The sequence below is a fragment of the Macaca nemestrina genome, chromosome 17 (genome assembly GCF_043159975.1).
Source record: "Macaca nemestrina isolate mMacNem1 chromosome 17, mMacNem.hap1, whole genome shotgun sequence".
Classification (NCBI taxonomy): Eukaryota; Metazoa; Chordata; class Mammalia; order Primates; family Cercopithecidae; genus Macaca; species Macaca nemestrina.
Window position 1 is genome coordinate 84,465,451 of NC_092141.1, and position 14,976 is coordinate 84,480,426.

At 59.4% G+C, this 14,976-nt stretch overlaps 1 protein-coding gene across 9 annotated transcripts in view; it reads left to right on the forward strand.

Annotated features, from left to right (window-relative positions):
- The window catches only part of LOC105469163 (transmembrane protein 94), a 45,684-nt gene extending 30,754 nt beyond the window's left edge, over positions 1–14,930 (forward strand). For 2 of the 9 annotated variants that reach the window (XM_024788911.2, XM_011719828.3), the window contains exons 4-32: positions 180–307; positions 595–731; positions 2,235–2,437; positions 3,073–3,224; positions 3,580–3,682; positions 3,885–3,971; positions 5,063–5,179; positions 5,531–5,587; positions 5,878–5,982; positions 6,132–6,296; positions 6,519–6,728; positions 7,305–7,620; positions 7,749–7,922; positions 8,318–8,420; positions 8,526–8,743; positions 9,482–9,663; positions 9,752–9,890; positions 10,149–10,264; positions 10,418–10,517; positions 10,838–10,946; positions 11,154–11,343; positions 11,591–11,668; positions 11,971–12,056; positions 12,635–12,716; positions 13,036–13,184; positions 13,304–13,398; positions 13,489–13,582; positions 13,759–13,929; positions 14,109–14,930. In XM_024788911.2, the coding sequence (XP_024644679.1) occupies positions 180–307; positions 595–731; positions 2,235–2,437; positions 3,073–3,224; positions 3,580–3,682; positions 3,885–3,971; positions 5,063–5,179; positions 5,531–5,587; positions 5,878–5,982; positions 6,132–6,296; positions 6,519–6,728; positions 7,305–7,620; positions 7,749–7,922; positions 8,318–8,420; positions 8,526–8,743; positions 9,482–9,663; positions 9,752–9,890; positions 10,149–10,264; positions 10,418–10,517; positions 10,838–10,946; positions 11,154–11,343; positions 11,591–11,668; positions 11,971–12,056; positions 12,635–12,716; positions 13,036–13,184; positions 13,304–13,398; positions 13,489–13,582; positions 13,759–13,929; positions 14,109–14,181 (3,939 nt within the window). In that variant the 3' untranslated portion in view covers positions 14,182–14,930. Of the gene's footprint in view, positions 1–179; positions 308–594; positions 732–2,234; positions 2,438–3,072; positions 3,225–3,579; positions 3,683–3,884; positions 3,972–5,062; positions 5,180–5,530; positions 5,588–5,877; positions 5,983–6,131; positions 6,297–6,518; positions 6,729–7,304; positions 7,621–7,748; positions 7,923–8,317; positions 8,421–8,525; positions 8,744–9,481; positions 9,664–9,751; positions 9,891–10,148; positions 10,265–10,417; positions 10,518–10,837; positions 10,947–11,153; positions 11,344–11,590; positions 11,669–11,970; positions 12,057–12,634; positions 12,717–13,035; positions 13,185–13,303; positions 13,583–13,758; positions 13,930–14,108 lie in introns of those variants that run through there. The other 7 variants (XM_011719830.3, XM_011719829.2, XM_011719825.3 and 4 more) reach the window with 5 other exon arrangements.
- The last annotated feature ends 46 nt before the right edge of the window (positions 14,931–14,976 follow it).

Sequence of the window (14,976 nt, forward strand, 5' to 3'; positions counted from 1 at the left end):
AAAGAAGCCAGGGTTCCCCTCAGAGTGGCTCCTGAGCCTGCTTGCTGCAGGAGCCCAACAGGATGGAGGCCGGCCAAGGTCAAAGGGAGGGGATCAAGGTGGCCATGGGGGCTGGGGAGGGTGCTGGGGGAGGCGGCCAGATTGGAATGGGACATTGTCCCCTCCCTGTCCCTTCCCAGGAGGTGTGGAGAAGTAGCTTCCTCCACCACAGTAACCGCTGCTCCTGCTTCCACTGGCCGGGGGCCTCACTCATGCTACTGGCTGTGCTGCTGCTGCTGGGCTGCTGTGGGGGCCAGCCGGCTGGGAGGTATGCACCCAGAGGCTGCTCCCCAACCTTTCCAGCTGTCCTGTCCGTCCTGCTGCAGCACCTGGGACGGCCAGGGCTCCGAGGGGGGCTGTCACCCCCAAGCTGCTCCTGGTATGTAAGGGAACCTCCTCAGTCCCTTGACTGGGGTCAGAGGCCTAGCTGGTGTCAGGGCACCAGAACGGGACACTTTCCACAAGGGACTGGGGTGGGAGGGAGCTGTGACCCGGGGGCTGCTGGGTGGGCAAGCCCTCACTCCCTGTGGGTGCCCCTCTCTTTCCTCCCGCCAGCCGTGGGGTAGGGCTGGTGAACGCCTCGGCCTTGTTCCTGTTGCTGCTTCTCAACCTTGTGCTCATCGGGCGGCAAGACCGGCTGAAGCGTCGGGAGGTAGAGCGGAGGCTGCGAGGGATCATTGACCAAATCCAAGGTGAGGTCAAGGGCAGGAATATTGATGGGAAAAGATGACCGGACATATCAAAGCCCTGAGGGCTCCCCTCATGCACCCCAGCACAGACGGGTTGCCTGTGGCCTTGCAGGGGCTGTTGTCATCTGGGGAGTTAGAAGGATGCCCACCTTCTTTTGAGCAGGGCAGTGAGAGCTGTGGGATGGTGGTGGGTGCCCAGGCAGAGGCTGGGCGGGCAGGAAGGCCAACGGTGGCAGGTGGGCCTGCGGGCTGGCTCGTGTTGGGAAACTAACAGGGAAGACCTCTCATGTGGCAGGAGGATGGTTGAAGTTTTCTCGTTCAAGTCCATCTTGTCTGGTGTACTGTGCCGGGAGACATGGGGAGGTGGGCAGAGATACCTGCAGGAATTGTGGTGGGGTAGGGGGCTGGGAGCCTGAGATGGAGCAGCCCAGTTCCAAAAGGGAAGGGAGTTGCTTGGATTTCTGCTTGGCCTTTCATTCAGGCGATGTTTATGCAGCTTGGCTGCGGATTGAGGGTTGTTGAGGCTCTTTTGAGGGATGGTGGCTCCTGCTGTCCAGGGGCATGTCCAGGGCAGGTGCTGTGGGAGAAGCAGCACCCGCTCATGAGACTTTCTCCAACAGAACTGGGTAGTGGACATTTAGTTGCCAAGTGAGAGTTTGTCCTTTCCTTCTGAGATGGTTAATTGCAACCATGTGCCAGGCACTGGGAGTGCAATGCTGATGGCAAAAGACGGGCCCTGCTTTCCAGAGCTTAGTCTCCTGCCCAGGAGCATCAGTGGCTCCCTCTTGTTTATGGAAGCCATCCCAGAGGCACATGTGGCCTCCCAGAGCTTCCAACACAGGCCCACCTTCCTCTCCAGCCTCTTCTCTTCCTCCTCATTCTTACATTAAAACTACTCACCAGTCCTAGGCCCGCTGTGTATCAGCCTCTGCCCCTGTGCCTCTCTCCACTGTTCTCTGCTGGGGAGCTTCTCCCTCACTCATCTCCAGCTGACAAAATCTCACCCATTCTTCCAGGCCCATCCCCAGTAATTCCTCTTCCAGGAAGCCATCTCTGATCGCCCCAGCAAATCGGTTTGCTCCCTCTTCTGGACTCCTGCAGCACAGGGATCTTTGTTAATGCTTAGCCGTGTTTGCCTTGTTTGGAGTTTCCTATCCATATGTCTCATCTGCCCCACTGGGTTGAGGCTCCTTGAGGAGCCATGTTGTTGTCTCCACCCTGCACCCTTCACAGACCCTCCGCAGTGTTTGTGAAGTGTATCTGAATGGGAGGGGGGTACAAAGAATGACAGCTCCAGGTGTTGAGAGGAGGTAGAGGCTCTAGGGCTGGAGTGGCCAGGTAGGGCTTCACAAGGGAGGCGTCCTTGAAAGCAGGGAAGTGTTGGAACAACTGGAGGGTTTGCCATGGACCTCCTGGGAGAGGAAGTGGGCAGACAGTGCTGCTGTACCTGACCGGGGTGCAGGGCCATGGCCGAGAGGGTGGTTTCCCTCTTTCCATTCCCCTCAGATGCCCTCAGGGATGGCAGGGAGATCCAGTGGCCCAGTGCCATGTATCCAGACCTCCACATGCCCTTTGCACCATCCTGGTCCCTGCACTGGGCCTACAGAGATGGACACCTGGTCAACCTGCCAGTCAGCCTGCTGGTTGAAGGAGACATCATAGCTTTGAGGCCTGGCCAGGAATCGTTTGCTTCTCTGAGGGGGATCAAGGTAACTTGAGGCTTTCCTTCTCCCCTGGAAATGCGGTGGGAGCATCCACAGGCAATAATGGGAGGGTCCTCAGACTTCATCCTGAAGCTTCCTGGCCAGCTCACTTGGTTTTTGGCACAGGCTCTGGAACATCTTCCTCCACCCTGCTGTTTTTTTTTTTTTTTTTTTTTTGAGATAGGGTCTCACCCTGTCGCCCAGGCTGGAGTACAGTGGCACGATCTTAGCTCACTGAAGCCTCTGCCTCCTGGGTTCAAGTGATTCTCCCACCTCAGCCTCCCTAGTAGCCGGGATTACAGGCATGTGCCACCACACCTCACCTGGCTAATTTTTGTAGTTTTTGGTAGAGACAGGGTTTCGTCATGTTGGCCAGGCTGGTCTCGAATTCCTGACCTCAAGTGATCCACCTGCCTCAGCCTCCCAAAGTGCTGGGATTACAGGTGTGAGTCACCATGTCCGGCCCCCTATGCTGTTCTTTATTCTCGCTAAGAGTCTAGTCCCACAGGCCCTGCCCCAGTAGACTCTGGGCTGATGGCACCTAACCCCAGGGAATGTCTGTAGTTAGCTGAATTGTCCAGGAAGAGTGACCCCTGATAGGACCCTCTCGTTGCCCCCACTCTCCCACTTGCTGCCTGCAGGATGATGAGCACATTGTCCTGGAGCCAGGAGACCTCTTCCCCCCCTTCTCCCCTCCACCCTCGCCCCGGGGAGAAGTGGAGAGAGGGCCACAGAGCCCCCAGCAGCACCGGCTTTTCCGTGTCCTTGAGACCCCTGTGATTGACAACGTCAGGTAGGGGTGCCGCCCCGCCTCCTGCTGTCCCTGGTGCCTTCTGTGAAGAGGGGGATGAGACTGACAAGGAAGGGGTCCCATTCATCTTGAGGTTCTTTTGAGGGCAGGCATCTCCTTAGGCTCCTGTCTTCAGCATCTTGTGAGAATTCTTAGACTGGGTGGTGCCCTCTCCCAATCTCTACACTGAGGGAACAGCTCTGGAGGTGAACATGGGCTAGGGCCAGGGCAGAGCATGGAACTGCAGGACTCACGGTGCTTGAAGAAGCGGTATCTGGCAGAGAAGCCCAGAATCCTCCCAAGTTGTAGGTTTCTGGCCTCTTTGCCAAGTGAGATTGACAGTCACTTCTTTCTGCAGGTGGTGCCTGGACATGGCCCTGTCCCGACCAGTCACTGCCCTGGACAATGAGCGGTTCACAGTGCAGTCGGTGATGCTACACTATGCTGTGCCTGTGGTCCTGGTGCGTGCAGCAGGGGGCTGCACGGGCAGAGGAGAGGGCTGGACTTGGTGAGGGGAGTCTCAGGGCCACTCACGTGAGCGGGAGTGAATGCAGAGGGTCGCTGAGCGAGCCAGCCTGTGGAGTAGCAAAGGAAGGAAAATGGCAGTGCCTATGACACTCTAGAGGGGCGGGGTCAAGGCTGTGCCTCTGCTGTTCCCAACAGGCCGGCTTCCTCATCACCAATGCCCTGCGCTTCATCTTCAGTGCCCCGGGGGTCACTTCCTGGCAGTACACCCTCCTGCAGCTCCAGGCAAGGACCGCCCTGTCCTCTCTGTCATGCTTCCCTCCGACCCGCAGGGCTGGCTCTTCTCCTAGTATCCTGGCTGTCCCCTCCCTCTCTGCAGCCCAGAGGTCCCCTTAAACTTCATCTTAAGAACATCGCTTTCTTGGCCGAGCGTGGTGGCTCAAGCCTGTAATCCCAGCACTTTGGGAGGCCGAGACGGGCGGATCACGAGGTCAGGAGATCGAGACCATCCTGGCTAACACGGTGAAACCCCGTCTCTACTAAAAAATACAAAAAAAAAACTAGCCGGGCGAGGTGGCGGGCGCCTGTAGTCCCGGCTACTCGGGAGACTGAGGCAGGAGAATGGCGGGAACCCGGGAGGCGGAGCTTGCAGTGAGCTGAGATCCGGCCACTGCACTCCAGCCTGGGCGACAGAGCGAGACTCCATCTCAAAAAAAAAAAAAAAAAAAATACAAAAAAACTAGCTGGGTGCGGTGGCAGGCACCTGTAGTCCCAGCTACTCGGGAGGCTGAGGCAGGAGAATGGCGTAAACCCGGGAGGCGGAGCTTGCAGTGAGCTGAGATCCGGCCACTGCACTCCAGCCTGGGCGACAGAGTGAAACTCCATCTCAAAAAAAAAAAAAGAACACCTCTTTCCAGCCAAGCACGGGGACTCTCGCCTGTGATCCCAGCACTTTGGGAGGCCGAGACGGGCGGATCACGAGGTCAGGAGATCGAGACCATCCTGGCTGACACTGTGAAACCCCGTCTCTACTAAAAACTACAAAAAACTAGCCCGGCGAGGTGGCGGCGCCTGTAGTCCCAGCTACTCGGGAGGCTGAGGCAGGAGAATGGCGTGAACCCGGGAGGCGGAGCTTGCAGTGAGCTGAGATCCGGCCACTGCACTCCAGCCTGGGTGGCAGAGCGAGACTCCGTCTCAAAAAAAAAAAAAAAAAAAAAAAAAAAAAAGAACACCTCTTTCCCTTCTTTCCATTCCTGCCCGTGAGAGAGCTGGCCCTTCCTGCCCAGGGAATGGCCGTGGGGCCAGGGCAGCCCTTCCCTTCCCTCCTCCCCAGGCCCAGAGCTCAGGAGCCGTCTGTGTGGTCCGCTCCTTCTCAGGTGAATGGCGTCCTGCCCATCCTCCCCCTGCTCTTTCCAGTCCTCTGGGTTCTGGCAACCGCTTGTGGAGAGGCCCGTGTCCTGGCCCAGATGAGCAAGGCCTCACCCAGCTCCCTGGTAGGTTTTTCCAAGGCGTCTGGGGGAAGTGACAGGAACAAAAAGAGGGAGTTGGCTGTGCCAGAGGACAGGGGCAGAAGTCCAGCCCCACTTTGGGCTCGGTGTGTTGGTCAGCCTGGGCAGCTCTCCAGGCCTCGGGCCCTCTCCATTCCAGAAGGGCCCCTAGGCCAGGCCCTGGGTGTGGGTGAAAGTCTACCCTGGCTTCCACCAGGTGGGGAGTCAGGACGGCCCGGGCCCTTTACCAAAGGGGTTGGGAGCCCCGCTGGTGTGGGCCCCACCTCTGCCAGCTTGGAGACACCTGTGTGAAGGCGGCTTTTTCCTCACTGAGGACCTCACCCTCTCTCCGTGCAGCTGGCTAAGTTCTCAGAGGACACTCTCAGCAGCTACACGGAGGCTGTCTCCTCTCAGGTACAACGCTGACCTGGGATGGCTTCTCTTGCAGGTCCCTATAGCCACAACCCTGGGACTCCCCTGTTTTTGGCCTTAAAGCCTCCAATCGGGCTCTTGGAGCCCCATGTCCACCCGTTACATGTGGACATAACCTGGGCCTGTTCCCATAATGTGTGCACGCCCTGCCCTAGAGAAGTGCCTCTCCACCCCAACTTCGTGGTGCTCCCCTGGATTTCCCCCTAGAGGCCATCTCCAGGGAAATGAGGCTGAGCCCTAAATGGCCTTGCAGACTTCCTCTCTCTCACCAGGAAATGCTGCGCTGCATTTGGGGCCACTTCCTGAGGGTGCTCCGGGGGACGTCGCCAACGCTGAGCCACAGTTCCAGCCTGCTGCACAGCCTGGGCTCCGTCACGGTGAGGGTGGGCCTTGCGGGGAGGAGGCACCTGTTGTGCCCGCCCTGCTCTCTGGCTGGGCCTGGGCTGCCCACCTGCCGCTTGAGTGTCCCCTGGGCAGGGTGGGCCAATGCCAGGCTCCTTTCCTATCCCAAACGCTTTCCATGCAGGTCCTATGCTGTGTGGACAAACAGGGGATCCTGTCTTGGCCAAATCCCAGCCCAGAGACTGTACTGTTCTTCAGCGGGAAGGTGGAGCCCCCTCACAGCAGCCATGAGGACCTCACCGATGGCCTATCCACCCGCTCCTTCTGCCATCCTGAGGTAGAGGAGGAGGTACGGCCGGCTCCCATGGGCCCGACTCTGGGCCAGGCTATTTAGCCTTGGAGCCTGGCCAGGGAGGGTGAGGTTTAGGAGGGCGAAGGAGGGTTCAGCACCATTAGGATCTGCTTCTGGGCAGGTGAGGTGAAGACAAGGCAGCCAGGGGACCTACAAGTATTCTGCCTCCCCGGGCCATGGGAGCCACTGGTCCTAGCCTGTGCTCCTCATTCTCTTCAGCCCCATGAGCGAGACGCCCTCCTGGCTGGCTCCCTGAACAACGCTCTGCACCTTTCCAGCGAGCAGGAGCGTGGCGACTGGCCTGGCGAGGCTCCCAAGCCCCCCGAGCCCTACTCACACCACAGAGCGCACGGCCGCAGCAAACACCCATCTGGCTCCAACGTGAGCTTCAGCAGGGACACCGAGGGTGGCGAAGAAGAGCCCAGCAAGGTGAGAGGAGGAGGTGGCACGGGGCAGCCACGCCCTCAGCCACAGGCCGTCCTGGCCTCCCTGGCCAGCCTGGCACCACAGGGTCTGAAAGAGCAGGCGTCTCTGCCCTCCATCCCAGCACCTCCAGCCTAGGCCAGTGGCCCCCAAGGCCCTCCCCAAGTCTCTGCCGTGAAGTAGGCGGAGCCTCCCCCACCCTTCCATTCTCGTGGTCGCAATCACTGGTGTCCCTATTGGAACCTTCCAAACACACATAGCCCGGGGTTCCCTCTTAGAGATGTTCCCTGGCCACAAAAGATCCCTCAACTGTGTCCTCTTTGGTCTGGCCACCCCTCTTTTTGGCTCCTGCCAGTGTCATGAGATATATTAATACTTCCTAGAAGCAGACAGGAGCCCAAGAAGGACAGGAAGCAGATTTCAGGAGGGAGGGGAGTGGAAGAGAGTGAGCAGGAGCTCTCTCTTGGGAAGAGCGCATTTCAGGGGCAGGAGCCCTCCCCAGCCTTGGGAGGTGGGCGGAGCCAGTGCTGGCTTCCCCCGCACCCTCTCCCAGGCTGAGGCTCCTGTCCATGTTTCCCCCAGACCCAGCCCGGGATGGAGAGCGACCCCTACGAAGCAGAGGACTTTGTGTGTGACTACCACCTGGAGATGCTGAGCCTGTCCCAGGACCAGCAGAACCCCTCCTGCATCCAGTTTGATGACTCCAACTGGCAGCTGCACCTCACCTCCCTCAAACCCCTGGGCCTCAACGTGCTGCTGAATCTGTGTAATGCCAGCGTCACCGAGCGCCTGTGCCGATTCTCCGACCACCTGTGCAACATCGCCCTGCAAGAGAGCCACAGTGCCGTGCTGCCCGTGCATGTGCCCTGGGGCCTCTGCGAGCTTGCCCGCCTCATTGGTATGGGCCCCTGTGGCAGGGGATGGCTGGCTGGACCTGCCTCCTAGAAGAGGTCCAGTACTGACTCCTCATGGGACTTAATGGACCTGGCATGGCATGGCCCTAAGTTCCTGTTCCCTGCCCCGCAGGCTTCACTCCTGGGGCCAAGGAGCTCTTCAAGCAGGAGAACCACCTGGCGCTGTACCGCCTCCCCAGTGCTGAGACAATGAAGGAGACATCACTGGGGCGGCTCTCCTGTGTCACCAAGCGGCGGCCTCCCCTCAGCCACATGATCAGCCTCTTCATTAAAGACACCACCACCAGTGAGCCCTGGCTACCTCGGCCAGCATCAGGCCAAACCTTCCAGAGCTTGGCAGGGGGGCTCTACCCAACTCCACCCATTGCTAGGGAGGCCTGGGCAGATGAAAAGTAGACTGATTCCAAGTGCTCCACTGTGGCAGGGGCTGGACTTGGGGACCAGGGCTGGGATGGTGTTGACTCCAGAGGCCGGGATTGTCCAAAGGATGGGAATATGGTGTCTGCATTCCAAGCCCAGTGGCATTGCAGACCCTTGTTGATCGTGAGTCCCAGGGAGTCTCCTCCTCTGGCAGGGGCTCCTCAGCGCCCTTCTCCAGGAGGACAGTGTGTTGCCTGTCAGGTCAGAGTGAGGGCTGGGGGCTAGGTAGCAACACTCAGGGTTTGAACTCTGTTCCCCCAGGCACAGAGCAGATGCTGTCCCATGGCACCGCTGATGTGGTCTTAGAAGCCTGCACAGACTTCTGGGACGGAGCTGACATCTACCCTCTCTCGGGATCTGACAGGTGGGTGAGGAAGCATGTGCCAGCAGCAAGAGCAGTCACTCTGCCGGGGCACCTGCCCTTCACAGGCGGAACCGCTCACCTCACCTCCACCTGCTTCCCTGGCAGAAAGAAAGTGCTGGACTTCTACCAGCGAGCCTGCCTGTCTGGGTATTGCTCTGCCTTCGCCTACAAGCCCATGAACTGCGCCCTGTCCTCTCAGCTCAATGGCAAGTGCATCGAGCTGGTACAGGTGCCTGGCCAAAGCAGCATCTTCACCATGTGCGAGCTGCCCAGCACCATCCCCATCAAGCAGAGCGCCCGCCGCAGCAGCTGGAGCTCTGACGGTACCTCGTGCGTCTGTCCAGCGGGGCTGGTGCTGGGGCTCCCTTGGGCTGCAGAAGCCCAGGAGCAGGGAGGGCTTCTGTAGGGCGCTGGCACCCCCCACAGCAAAGGGTGCAGTGGCCGCAGCCCCAGGCTGGGGTGCCAGTGCGGCACTCTATCCAGTGACATGGGGAGTCCCTTAGTTTCCTCCCTTATCAGCGGTGCTCACTTGGCCTGCCTCACTGGTTGGTTGTGATGCTCAAGTGGGTAACATGTATCAGTGCTTTCCTGGGAAGTCACCAAGCAGCATTCATAGAGCATTAGGCTTGGCAGAATCGGACAGGAGACCAGGTCTCTCACCCCGCCGGTGCAGAGGGGCCCAGAAGCTCCACCACACCACCCCATTCCCACCAGACACACACACTTCCCGGGTTTTTTCAACCCAAGAGACCGTGAATTGAAGCTATTTCTGAGGGTGGGGCCGGTCCCCCAGCCCTGGAGCAGGGCTGGGCAGAAGCTGAAGCCATGCCCTGTCATGGCTCCCAGCTCGGATTCAGCCACCTGACTGATGCATACCTTTCATTGTCTTTTCTCCTGTGTCTGTCGACTCCTTCGTGTGTCTTGGCTGTGTGCATCCGTGGCTGTGTGTGGTCCCCTGGGGCCTGTGTGCTCCTTGATTTGGGCGCGGCATCTGTGTGTGTGGCCCTGGGCTGGTTCCTGGGTGTCCTGATCGGGCTGTGTCCTGTGTGTCCTGCCTGAAGAAGGGATCGGGGAGGTGCTGGAGAAGGAAGACTGCATGCAGGCCCTGAGCGGCCAGATCTTCATGGGCATGGTGTCCTCCCAGTACCAGGCCCGGCTGGACATCGTACGCCTCATCGACGGGCTCGTCAACGCCTGCATCCGCTTTGTCTACTTCTCTTTGGAGGATGAGCTCAAAAGCAAGGTGGGGAGAGCCATCCCCTCTGCCACCACTAACTCTGTCTCCCATGGGCTTTTGGACCCATATGTTCATGGCTGTCTGCCCTTCACAGGTATTTGCAGAAAAAATGGGCCTGGAGACAGGCTGGAACTGCCACATCTCCCTCACGCCCAATGGTGACATGCCTGGCTCCGAGATCCCCCCCTCCAGCCCCAGCCATGCAGGCTCCCTACACGATGACCTGAATCAGGGTAAGGGCAAAGGCGTGGGGTGGGGACGGGGTGGCGGTGGGAGGATTCCCCTCCTCAGAGCCACAGCCAGGAAGAGCCTCCCAAGAGCCCTCCAGATAAATACATTCCCTTGGGAAATGGCTGTGATGTCCCTGTGGGAAACAGTAGTCAGCAGGAAGGAGTGGACACAGAGGCAGGAAATTCTCTGCCATCTGCAGGGCAAGGACAGGGCCCCAGAAGGCTGGCCCCAAGGTGAGGGAGAGGCTTTTGTCTCCACAGTGTCCCGAGACGATGCAGAAGGGCTCCTCCTCATGGAGGAGGAGGGCCACTCCGACCTCATCAGCTTCCAGCCTACAGACAGCGACATCCCCAGCTTCCTGGAGGACTCCAACCGGGTACGATGGCAGGATCTGTCTCACGTGTTCCTGTAGTGGTCCCATAGCTGGTCCAGGGGAGAGGTAGAGAGGTAGTGGGCAGGCACATGAAGGGGAGGGATGGAGGGATGCTGGTCCCCATCCTGAAGCCACCGGCATCTCTGCTTTCTCCAGGCTAAGCTGCCCCGGGGTATCCACCAAGTGCGGCCCCACCTGCAGAACATTGACAACGTGCCCCTGCTAGTGCCCCTCTTCACCGACTGCACCCCGGAGAGTGAGTGCTGTGGCCACGGGTACTTGGGCAGCCTGGTCCTTGTGGCTGAGCTCTGCCTGGGCCCAGGCACCCTGTGGGCTCTGGAGGGATGTAGGTTTTCCATGCAGGGAGTGAAGAAACCTGGGCTGGGATCAGCTGGGGAATCTTGTGGGTTGGAGTCAGAAGGGCCAATGTTCACATGATCCCGCTGCTGGGGGTGGGGTTGTTTCAAAGAGGGGCCTACCTCCCATTGCCTCCTGCTGTCCTGTCCCATGGGTCTGCCCAGCGCCCACATGGCGCTCTGCCTGCCTGACTCTTGTGCCCTCATATGCTGTCCTCAGCCATGTGTGAGATGATAAAGATCATGCAAGAGTACGGGGAGGTGACCTGCTGCCTGGGCAGCTCTGCCAACCTGCGGAACAGCTGCCTCTTCCTCCAGAGTGACATCAGGTCAGGGCGGGACCCTGGAGCCTGTGGGCCAGCCTCTACCTCCCACACCAGAGGGTCAGATGGGCCTGCATGGGGCTGGGGGTGTGTACCATGGCCGACCTCACCCTGGCTGGGACCAATGCACTTGGGCACGGTGGGAGAAGAGGGTGGGGTGCCCAGTCCTGTGGGAGATGCAGCTGAAGGGTGTGTGTCTCCCACCCTGAGCAGCATTGCCCTGGATCCCCTGTACCCGTCCCGTTGCTCCTGGGAGACCTTTGGCTACGCCACCAGCACCAGCATGGCCCAGGCCTCGGATGGCCTTTCTCCCCTGCAGCTGTCAGGGCAGCTCAACAGCCTTCCCTGCTCCCTGACCTTTCGCCAGGAGGAGACCATCAGCATCATCCGGCTTATCGAACAGGTGGGTGCTTTGGCAGGCAAAGGAGGAGAGACGCAGGACCCGCCCGGGGTGGGAGTAGCAGCACAGGACCTATCTGGGGGACCTCATGCCCCAGCCCTCCGAGTGGGCTCTCCCAGGCAGTAACATTTGCCTCTGCTCCCCTCATAGAAGCATCCTGGGAGTCTGTCTCTTGGCTGAAGTGTGTCACCTGTTGGGCCTGGGAGAGGACAGGCAGACCCAGCCATAATCTGTCCCTCTTGGTCCCTAGGCTCGGCACGCCACCTATGGCATCCGTAAGTGCTTCCTCTTCCTGCTGCAGTGCCAGCTGACTCTCGTGGTCATCCAGGTGAGGTGGGGCCCGCACAGGCATCACCCCCGTGCCACTCGCCCCTTCACTCAGGGGCCAGCTGAACATCTGAGGAGGGAGGCTGGGGGTAGCAGTACAGTCAAGGGGCCCCCAGAGCCCTGTGAAGCCCCTGGGCTTTTGGAGATGACACTCACTGGCAGAACAGTATTCCCTCCAGTCCCACTTCCCTCTGGCAGGATGTGAGCATCTATCTGGGCCTGGGGCAAGGGAGCTCAGGGGCTCCTATGCCCTTATTATTTTCCTGAATTGAACTGTGGCTCTTGGCTTCTTTCCTGGTTTAGTTCCTTTCTTGCCTGGTCCAGCTGCCGCCACTCCTGAGTACCACTGACATCCTGTGGCTGTCCTGCTTTTGCTACCCTCTGCTCAGGTGAGATGCCGTGCAGCTTCCCCACCCCCCAAGCCCAAGCTGGAGGTGTCTGGATGTCACTGTGCAGCCCTAGGAGCCCAAGGTTCTGGAACTGCTCAGGGCTCACCTCCTCTGGTACAGGAGACATAGAGGGAACCCCCTTTGTCTTTTTTTTTTTTTTTTTTTTTTTGAGATGGAATCTCACTCTGTCACCCAGGCTGGAGTGCAATGGTGCAATCTCTGCTCATTGCAACCTCCGCCTCCCGGGCTCAAGTGATTCTCCTGCCTCAGCCTCCTGAGTAGCTGCGATTATAGGTGCCCACTACCACGCCTGGTTAATTTTTGTATTTTTAGTAGAGTTGGGGTTTTGCCATGTTGGCCAGGCTGGTTTTGAACTCCTGACCTCAAATGATCTGCCCGTCTTGGCCTCCCAAAGTGCTGGGATTACAGGTGTGAGCCACTGCCACCCAGCCTTTGTTTTACTCCATCCCCTCGCCAGACTCGACCTCACACGCAAGACTCCCTAGAGGCTCCCTCTGTGAGAATTGAGGGACAGAGGGTCATTGTCACCATCCCTCTACGTGATCTCTGCTTTTCAGCATCTCTCTGCTGGGGAAGCCCCCCCATAGCTCCATCATGTCTATGGCAACAGGAAAAAACCTCCAGTCCATTCCCAAGAAGGTAAGCAAAGCAGACCCCATGAGCCTCGCAAGTGAGCATGGAAGGGACTGAGGGTTGGGGGAGGAGAGAGGGGCTAATCTGGAAGGCTCTGGATGGGAGACTTCAGCAGAACTGGGAAGCTGGCACTTGGTTCCTAGTCTTCCCCCAGATCAAAGAGGAGGTGGCGGCACAGAGCTGGGAAAGATCCTTGCTGGGGCGTGAGCTCCCTATACCCCAGGCCTGACCATTTACTAAGAGCCTGTTGAGTACGTGGAAGAGCTAGGAGCAGCCGGCAGAGGGGCTGTGCGCCCCAGGAGTGACTGGCCTTGTTCCCCGGCAGACCCAGCACTACTTCCTGCTCTGCTTCCTGCTCAAGTTCAGCCTCACCATCAGCTCGTGCCTCATCTGCTTTGGCTTCACACTGCAGAGCTTCTGTGATAGCTCCCGGGCCCGCAACCTCACCAACTGCTCCTCCATCATGCTGACCAGGTGGGTCCCAGCCCCGGAGATCCACCCATCGCCTGCCTCGCCTCAAGGCTTCCTCCCTCCCCTTCCTCCCTACCTCCCTGCGGCCCCAGAGGGGCTGAGCCCATGCCTCACTTTGGCAGCAACGACGACAGGGCTCCAGCCTGGTTTGAGGACTTTGCCAACGGACTGCTGTCGGCTCAGAAGCTCACGGCCGCCCTGATTGTTCTGCACACTGGTGAGAGGGCTCCCTGGGAGGGCACAGATGATGGTGGGAGAGGAGCTCCACTATGGAAGTCTGACCCCCACATCGCCCCACTTTCCCCAGTCTTCATTTCCATCACCCATGTGCATCGCACCAAGCCCCTGTGGAGAAAGAGCCCCTTGACCAACCTCTGGTGGGCCGTGACAGTGCCTGTGGTGTGAGTATTGCTAGGATGGAGGGCAGAATGCGGGCTGGGGAGGAGAGGGGCTTCTGCAGGGCTAGGATTGGAGGGCGGGACCGGGGCCAGAGGTTTAACTGTGCCCTGCCTGAGCTAACTGCTGTACCAGGAAGCAGGCAGTGTCAGGGCTCACACGGGGCCGCTGCCTCCCACAGGCTGCTGGGTCAGGTGGTCCAGACGGCCGTGGACCTGCAGCTCTGGACGCACAGGGACAGCCATGTCCACTTTGGCCTGGAGGACGTGCCCTTGCTGACATGGCTCCTGGGCTGCCTGTCCCTGGTCCTTGTGGTGGTGACCAATGAGATCGTGAAGCTACATGAGATTCGGTGAGCTGTCAGCAGGGCGCCTCCCTCTGGGCTCAGGCGTGTTCCCTAAACCAGTCACTCCCTTGGCGACACTCCCCCACCTTTCCGCTGCCCATCCCTCCCTTCTCCTCTGTTGTCCTGCCCTGGCCCCTGGTCTAAGGATCATTGCCAACCTGTACTTTAATTTCCTGCCCCACCAGGGTCCGAGTCCGCTACCAGAAGCGACAGAAGCTGCAGTTTGAAACTAAGCTGGGCATGAACTCTCCCTTCTGAGCCACTGGCTGTGGTGGCCGTAGTTGCCCCCATCCCTGGGGCTAAAGCCAGACCCATTTCTGAACAGGGGAGTTGGTATCATGAATGTTTCCGGGTTTGCTGCACCCGTGGCACTGGAAGCCCAGCTCCCCGTGTCAGACCCCGCTGTCTTCCTGGGCCCTGGGGCTCACTGTGGAGGAGCTGACGGCTTGGGCCCTTGGCCAGTCCTGGCTCTTCTCTGGGCCTCACCAGGGACACTCTTGAATGTATGGCCTCAGGCGCTCCCTAGAGGGGCCCTCAACCCCCTTACCTGTGGGCTGTCCCCTTGGGGATCCCCTGCCCCCTTGGGGATCCCTTGCCCCCCAGTGCCTCTGCTTGTGGGTCCCTGGACATGGCCTTGAAGCGAACCTTCTTTGGAGAAGCAACAGCAGCAGCCTTGGCCAACGCGTCCAACTCCCAAGGCTGCCGTGGAGGGCAGGGTGGTGGTGCTTGCCTGGATGTGGCCCCGAGTGCCTCCCCTCCCTCCCTCTGCGGGGGAGTCTCCCGCCTGAACCTGAAGACGGAGCAGGGCCCCGCTTCGCCCTGGAGCCTCTTCCTGTGCCTGGCTCAAGCTGGCTGCCTGTCAGTCTCGGGGAATCTGGCCCAGGTCTCCTCAGCCTCTGCCCCAGTTCTGGGAGAAGTTTCTACTAGTGTATATTTTTTACTGGAAATGAGCCTTTTAGGAATGAATGTAGACTGGTTTGTATTAAAATGTGTCAATTGCTAAGAAACACCTGTGGCTGGTCTGTAAGGCCACTGCAGGGTCTGCCCACCCAT